Source organism: Bidens hawaiensis, unplaced genomic scaffold (assembly GCF_021521415.1).
Source record: "Bidens hawaiensis isolate Kalapana, Puna unplaced genomic scaffold, B.hawaiensis_p1.1 tig00031526_1, whole genome shotgun sequence".
Classification (NCBI taxonomy): Eukaryota; Viridiplantae; Streptophyta; class Magnoliopsida; order Asterales; family Asteraceae; genus Bidens; species Bidens hawaiensis.
This window is the reverse complement of record NW_027495335.1, coordinates 85,284-93,795: the sequence shown is the minus strand read 5'-3', so window position 1 is coordinate 93,795 and position 8,512 is coordinate 85,284. Positions and strand designations below refer to the sequence as shown.

General features: G+C 32.5%; 1 protein-coding gene across 1 annotated transcript; it reads left to right on the top strand.

The window, feature by feature from the left end:
* On the top strand, positions 1-8,177 carry LOC143582321 (MADS-box protein AGL42-like). Its single transcript, XM_077064920.1, has 7 exons — positions 1-182; positions 5,898-5,979; positions 6,088-6,152; positions 6,274-6,373; positions 6,454-6,495; positions 6,561-6,623; positions 7,952-8,177. The coding sequence occupies exons 1-7, from the start codon at positions 1-3 to the stop codon at positions 8,027-8,029; spliced, it is 612 nt and encodes a 203-aa protein (XP_076921035.1). The 3' UTR covers positions 8,030-8,177.
* The last annotated feature ends 335 nt before the right edge of the window (positions 8,178-8,512 follow it).

The following is an 8,512-nucleotide window of genomic DNA, read 5'->3' as shown; positions in this document are numbered from 1 at the left end:
ATGGTGAGAGGCAAAGTGGAGCTGAAAAGAATAGAGAACACAACAAGCAGGCAAGTGACTTTCAGTAAGAGAAGAAATGGACTTTTGAAGAAGGCTGGAGAGCTTTCAGTTCTTTGTGATGCTGATGTTGCTTTGATTATTTTCTCTGAAAAAGGAAAATTTTATGAATTTGCAAGCTCCAAGTACGCTCTTACATCTCTCAATCTCCCTTCACTGATCTCTATATGTACACACCTACATATAATCATAGACACATATAATACACACACACATGTTTATATAATAACTTTTTTTTATTGGTTGTATGATAGATCTGTTGTTTTGTATTTTGAGAATAGAGAATGGATTTGAATTGATGTTGTATTGTTTATTACAGAGATAAAGAAACAAACTAATATACAAATGAACTTCTATCTCTAAACATGGAAGATACAATTAAACTAATAAAAGTGAATCCCTTGATTGATGAAGTAAACGGTCATGAGTGTGCTGTCATTTGGTTGTAAAATCTTCCAAGAAAGGTAACAAGGAAATGGTCTTTAAAGCTGATCCTTGAATATATATTTTTATTTTTTTATTTTTCTAACTTCAACATATGGGATTATTCAGAAATAAAATAAATATGAACAAGTACTACTACTAATACTGTGTAAAAATAGTGTAACATATATAGCAGGTATGCCTGTATCAAGCACCATTTAAACAAAGCTACAGAATTGTGGTTAAGTTTTTGGATAATATCCAAGGTTGTGATTTGATGGTGGAGTCTATGCTTTCGTACCTCCTACTGCTAAGACTTCTTTTTTACTCAACATATTGACCATTACTTTTTGGGATATATATATATATATATTTGAAACTTAATATATTGAGTGATATAACTAGTTGTTAATGAGCTTCATCCTTGTTTATTTTCATGAACTTGAAGTATAATCTATTCATCCTAAAACCCTTTTGATTATATATATTTTATCTCAAACTTAGTTGGCTAAAAGCAAAACAAATTACCACTTAGGGTTTCTAGATAACATTATTAGTATTTTCTATCATGCCTTATTTCCTATCTCTCTAAGTTGATAAGATTTAATTTGCCTCTCTTTAATTAGTTTTGTTTATGTTCGGTATATTCCAATCACTAGGATTTCAATTCTTCATTTCAATCTCACTATTCACATTTCTCGGACACTAGAACATGGAACATTGCAATAAGATACCAAAACTTTCTCCGAGATAAAGACACATTAGGTCCTAACAAGTCATTTGGTGTTAAAGACCCGTGTATGATCAGTACACTAATGAGCCTTAATAGGCCTTTTCTTGTGTTAATAGGTTGCTTTTAGGGGTGATTGGGATTCCTTATTTTACCTCCTTATCACTTATTTAAGGCGTAAGTTATAAGTTATAAAGTTGTAAGTTACACCTTATACACTCACAAAACCTAACTTTCCCAAACATCGGGGCTGTTTGGGATTCCTTATTTTCACCTCCTTATAACTTATAAGGTGAAGTCATAAGTTACAAAAGTGTAACTTATCAACATTTCCTGTCACATAATAAGGAAACCCAAACAACCCCATCTTATAACTTATATCCCATAAGTTATAATCAATAAGGAGCTAAATTAAGGAATCCCAAACACCCCCTTAGGTTACTCAAAGTCACATTAGGTCAACAAGTCAGTTTGTTGTTTAAGACTCGTGTATGATGATCGATATACTAATTAGCTTTATGGGCCTTATGGTTTAGCGAGTTCCTTTAGATTACACATAGTCACATTGAGCAATCAGTAACAAGTTATATTGGTATTAATGGCCCATATATGTATGTTGATAAATGCACTAACGACCTTGTATATGCTAGTGATTTGCTTTAGGTTACACAAAGTCGCATTAGGTCATACTAAGTCATATGTTAAAGACCCTTTAGTGATGATAAACAATTAATGAGCCTTGCCATTTGTTAGTGAGTTGTTTTAGGTTACACAAAGTCACACCAGGCTACAAAACAAGTCATCTTGATGCTAAACACTCGTGTATGATTATTGATATACACTAATGGGCCTTAATAAGCCTCATTTAGTGGTGAGTCATTCTATGTTATAAAAAGTCACATTAGATCATAGAAACAAAATTGGTGATAAAGACCCACACATGTTGATCGACACATTAATGGGTCTTTTCATGTGTTAGTGAATTATTATAGTCTATAAAAAGTTACATTATGTTCTAAATTGCATTCCCAAATAAATACAAATATTCTTATGTTCGATACAAGTAACCTTTACTTTGTCGACAAATTACATGCATTTCCAAATAAATACAATTATTTTGGTATTAACTAACATTTGCAAATAACAGGACCACACATTACCATGTGTACTAAATTATATTTCCAGATGTGTACATTATTATTATTATTATTATTATTATTATTATTATTATTATTATTATTCATTTATATATTTTTAATTAATGAACAAAATATCTAGACTAACAAGAAGAACTTGTGAATAAAGGATCAAACATATATAGATCTTGAAAGAAACTAATGTGTATGGCGTGCACATTTTCGATCTCAACACATTTGAACTCTTGCAAACCCAATTTTAACACATTTAATTCCGAGTCCAACTTTCCCATCTTTAATCAACCACATCTTCCCGAAGATGTGGAAATTAAGCGGGCAAATATGTATGACATAGGTTTTGCATATGTAGAAATCAGACCAATTAACACACGAGGTTGCCACTTACAGAGATGAGGATACCTTTGCGCAATTTTAATTATGAGACACCACAAGTATGTAAAAACAAAGAGGTTCATATAATTCATGTGATTGAAAAGGGACCAATTGTACCTATAGGTATAGAACGGATGCATTGAACCACCTTTTGTTGTCATAAATAGGTGTGAAAGAGGTCAATAATTAGTTACGACTTATAGTAATCATTTGTCTATATATATAAGATACATTATTGCATATTAGTGACATAATATCCTGTCGCAATGTGGTCTCACGGAAGCGAAAATCTTATCTATTGAATCATAGATTATCAAGGGAACCTCAGTTATAACACTTTCCAACAGACGAACACATATAAGCTTCAATAGGAATCTTATCTTTAATCTTACATTTAGTATTACCGATGGGATGGATTGCCAAGGGATAGTCCATGGAAAATAGTTCCCACAAACAAGACCAAATTTTTTATTTACCCAAGTTGATGTTCAAGTCCCGGATCGATAATCAAACACGAAGTAAATGACTAGCTCTCGTTCATAATCTGAAAATCTAACTAAAAAAATTGATTACAACTCTCAAACCCTAACTTTGTTTGACTCTTGATGAACCCTAACTCGGTTACATCTCGTGTGTGTCTCTAAATGAACTCTCTAACTCAGTTGCATCTCACATGTATTCTCTAATGTCAAATCATTACTTGCTTTATAGACTAACCTAACTTGCTAGCCAACACATTATCAATTATATTACAATACAATTAGAAAACATAACCAACTATGACCGATTTGTCAATATTGGTCCCTCAAGTTCACCGACTTGTGACTTAGAGTCTGAAATTACGTCCAACAGATGCTCACTTGATAATTCGTTGATGATAATAGCTATTTATTAAGTTGTACCATCCATACTTGATCTATTAGTAATATCGATATGTATCAACTTTTGGTGAATTGTTCTCAGTGGCACTCATTAAATCTGGCAGTATAAACTTTATTTTATTCCCTTTTGCACTCAATAAGGATCTCAATGACGTACTTGACCTCAAGAATTAAATCCACTGGTGCTTTCAAACGGAATCTTAAGTTTATTTACTATTAACAGTAATTATAAGGTGTCACTCATCGGGTTTAATATCAACATACATTAACAATGTCAACTTTATATTAAATTTGTTTATATCTGTGATTCGGGGTCGGCGGTCCTCTCTTCGTCTCAGGGCCGTCTCCAAGAATCATTAAAATGGTTTGGGCTGAAAGCGCGAAAAATTTGGGCACTAAGTGAGAATCTTTTGTTAGGTTTAAACAATTAAAATTTTTAAATGTGTTTATTGGAATTGATTTGAGTTGGGCAATTTTTTTTTTTTTGAAAAAAATGTGCTTAATAAGTTTAGGAACTGGGTTTAAACATTATAAACGCATATTTTTTTCAAAAAAAAAAAGAAAGAAAGAAAAGAAAAATATTTTTTTTTCGAAAAAAAGAAAAATTCGAGTCTACTGGAGTGTTTGGACAGGGGGCGGTCGCCCTCCCCGCACCCCTCAGGTTGTGCTTCATATTCATATTCATCTTTCCATGATTAGAACAACCTTACTTAGTCATGAATGGAAGATATCCCAGCTAAGAAATCCTAACAACACTAATGAAAGAACTTAAATGAAGAACAAAACGATATTGTATAATAATATTTTTTTGTGTGTTTTAACTGAAAACGATATACAAAGATATTAGAATGAGTAATATAGTCACAAAGTTAACCAACTAGCGATAGTGATAATCAGATAATGCTTCAATAACTATCGTAGTTCAGATAGAATAATAAGTAACTAACAAACAAGGTTAAATATAAACAATCTATAAAATAATAAACTCTGTTAAACATGACTCTCTGCAAGTCGGACGTTTGCAGCAGCATATGAAAAATCTTGATCTAACTAGGATCACCTTCATGGGTCATTCTTTTGTATTCACTTCATTAAGATTATTCTTCTGATTGCGTTTAAATTTTGTGTCGGTTTTTAAATTCAGGGTTGGTGCTTGATTTGTAAAAAGAAAAATATATCAAACAAAGAAGCATTACTGCTTTAATACCATGAAAGATTCAAAGATTCGAAACAATATTGTTGAGTTATATGTTATGTGTTGAGTGACTGAAAATGAGATATTTTTGTAATGAGAGAGAGAGAGAGAAATAAAAAAGAGAATGATAAAGATAACACAATAATTTTAGCGATAAATATAATAAGTAATAAACTCATTTAGCATGCCCTCAAGCTAAACGTTGTAGGTCTCTAACCGGAACCGACAAACGAACGGATTTTGTTTTTGATAAAAGATTGAGACAGGTGTGGAATAAACAAACGATCGAACATATAATGTAAAGATAAAGATAAGATAAAGAGTAAACGATCTCGTAATTGGTTCAAAAGATACATAGCATTTAACGAACCGATCCCACCCAGGGTTAGCTCCCCTTGGGCGGTTGTTTACACACTAAAAAACACACACACATAAATGACAAACATAAGGCCCTATTAATAGCTAACACAATAATAGCCTAACATTCTAGAAGATCTCCTCCCTGTTGAAGCTAAACTCGTGCACCGAAGCTCTCATCTCGTATCCGGATTTCTCGCCCACGTTAATTATTTTCTTGACCATATATAATATATTTAACGGTTTCGTTCTTTTGATATCATAAGTCATATTTTTGGCCTTGCAAACGTTTGGAGAAACGTGTAGTTTGAAACGATGTAGGTGTAGCAAATTGAGCATATGTAAAATCTTGATGAGAGTATCACCAACTTCATGTTTCATTATTATGTATTCTCTCCATTCAAATTATTCTTCTGCATGCATTTGAACTTTATTCTAGTTTTAAAATTCAGGACCCGTACATGTGCCTGATCTTTGCAAATCATTTTTGCATTTGTTGTTCTGGTTTCATAGACTTCGGGGTCGGTGCTTGATTTGTAAAAAAGAAAAGGAATGCGTCGTATTTTCTTATAAAATCTTAGGGTTTCCTTAAAAAAAATTGAATTTGATCATTACTTGTAATGGTAATAAAAAGTTATAGTTCTAAGATTGAATTGAGGCGTTGATTCAAGAGTTAGATGGCTTGTACCAGAAGTAACAATCATATTTGTATTATGAGATTGCAGCATGCAGAAGATAATACAGAAGTACCGTGAATATGTTAAAATGGATGATACCTGCAATCCGGAAACTGAAGTACACACTCAGGTTAAGATTCTAAACACAATATTCTAGTGACATAGCCACAACTAATATATACTTTGTATTTCATCATCACTCAAAAACTTCAAAATTTAAGAAATCATCATTTTGCAGCAACTGAAGCAGCAAGATGCGGCCAGAATTCAACAGGATATACAGCAACTTGAAGCTTCAAAACGGTTCCTGATTTAATATTACTTTCTTCGCCATCAGTTTTATCGTTTTTTTTTTAATCTTTATGCTCACTTTACTCATTTTATAGGGCCTTTTGATCATATTAAAATTGGTTGTCATGATTAGGAATTTTCTAGGACAAGACTTAGTATCATGTTCATTGGATGAAATAAGCGAGTTAGGCAGTAAGCTGGAACATGCATTAAGATTCGTTCGGGCAAAAAAGGTGTGTATAATATGTTCATTAAGGTTCCCTCAATAAGTTTAATTCGGTTCCATTATCGTCGTTTGTTTGGTTGATTTCAGGCTTCTTTATTTAAAGCACAAGTTGAAAACCTAAAAGCAAAGGTTTGCATTGTGCTAGCTCTCTAGAAATCAATATATCCTTCATTTTACACCATTTTCATGTTCAGGAAAGATGTCACTTGGAAGAAAATGCCAGATTGTGGCAAGAGAAAACAAGTTTAGGCCAAAAGGTACTTCTTATCTGTAATAGCCAAAGATATTTTCGTTGCCTTTTATAGCGATAAATATATTAGGGAGAATATATTCGTAATGCCATCACATAAACGAGGGAGGAATATTGTCGACAACCAATCAAGATTTTCTCAAGGCACATGATCGATAAACACGTTATTATTTCATGAAAAAACTAACACAAAAGCTCGTTACAATATTTTTTTACATGATCACACTTCCAAAGCCTCTAGCGAATTGAAGCACTATATTTATAGATCTATGTAACTATAACCTGGTGATCAAGACATTATCATATTAGTCATATTACAATTGGAAAACTAAACCAACTTGTCAACTTATGTTCTTCATTTATATTTAGGCGAATCTAGAATAAATATTTAGGGGTGTCCCAAAAAAATTATTTTGACTTGGGGGAATTCTATTTGCTAATTAGAGGTATCCGAATACATAAAACAGAGAGAAAAAAGAATTGCACTGGTTTTATACTTCACGAAGAAAGTTGAGGGTATCCTAGGATACCCCTGCTTCCATTGTAGATCCGCCTATGTTCTTCAATATTCACAGATCGGAATTACCAACAATTTCATGGTACTTCAGTGCATGGCTATCGATTTAGAAATAATGAAAAATGTGTGGCTTATTGTGTATTATTAATTATTAATCATCAATATATATAGGGATGCAATTATAAATACAATGAAAACCTAGTCAAATCATATATATTCTTGTAGAAAACATTACTATAGAGGGGAGAAGGGGTAGAGGACGACCTAAATTGACTTGGGATGAGAGGATTAGGCATGATTTGATAGACCTAAACCTCTCCGAGGACATGGTTGAGGATAGGAATTCGTGGAGAAGTAGAATTAAAGTTAAGGATTTTTAGAGAGAATTGACTAACTAAGGGCTTAGACTTAACTTATTTAGGTCACATACCATAATGGTATTTCCCTTACATATATTATTATTATTATTATTATTATTATTATTAGCTTTTATATTGCTGTTAAACTGTGACCTTATTATTATTAATATTATTATAATTAGTAGTAGTTTTTATATAACTGTTAAACTTTGATTTCCTTTATTTTGCTTCATACACATGTACTTAGAGCCGAGGGTCTCTCTGGAAGCCACCTCTTTATTCCTTTGGATAGAGGTACGGTGTGCCTACATCCCACCCTCCCCAGACCCTACCTATAGCTTTGCTGTCGGTGGGATTTTACTGGGTATGATTGATTGATTGATTGATTGATCTAATATCTTTTTCATTACAAAGAAAGAAAAAGGAATGATAGTTTTTATTGGTATTTCGTCCCTACAGTTTACAAAGGTGGTCGCACGCAACGAAAACATTACGGAAGTGAATACTGACTTGCTTATCGGTCTGCGCCTCTCTTAGAATGCTCGAGATTTATAGTTCGAAAGTTTTTCTATGTTTGATCAACGACCTGACGGAAACTGCATTACTGTTCTAAATAATTGATCGAGAACTCAGCATATTACATATAATAAAACTGTAATAATGTGGAACTTGTGATGCATTTATAGAATAAAAAATATTGATATCAAACGATGTGCACATAGATCCTAATTTCTTATACATGGTATGCAATTAATTAGGCCAGTTTTCTTATTTGATGATTAAACACTACTACACACTGGTAAATAGAGTGCTTATATTAATTTACCAATATCGGATATAGGTTGCTGAGACGATAGGCTTTGATTATAATATATATATGACCTTATTATGAACAACAAATAGTTGCAAATAAGTCGATCAATAGTCCTTTTGGGTCGGCCGTCTTTCACAAGGAGTAATTGGGCTGCTTTCAAAATAGAAGAAATATAAACTGGTTATACTGGGCTAAAAAATAAAAAC

Bases quoted from the DNA above. Each gene is read 5' to 3' on its own strand.
- LOC143582321 (XM_077064920.1), top strand. From the start codon at position 1: ATGGTGAGAGGCAAAGTGGAGCTGAAAAGAATAGAGAACACAACAAGC. The intron at 5,980-6,087 runs GTTAAGATTCTA...ATCATTTTGCAG, and splicing joins AAACTGAAGTACACACTCAG to CAACTGAAGCAGCAAGATGC. The intron at 6,153-6,273 runs GTTCCTGATTTA...TGTCATGATTAG, and splicing joins CAACTTGAAGCTTCAAAACG to GAATTTTCTAGGACAAGACT.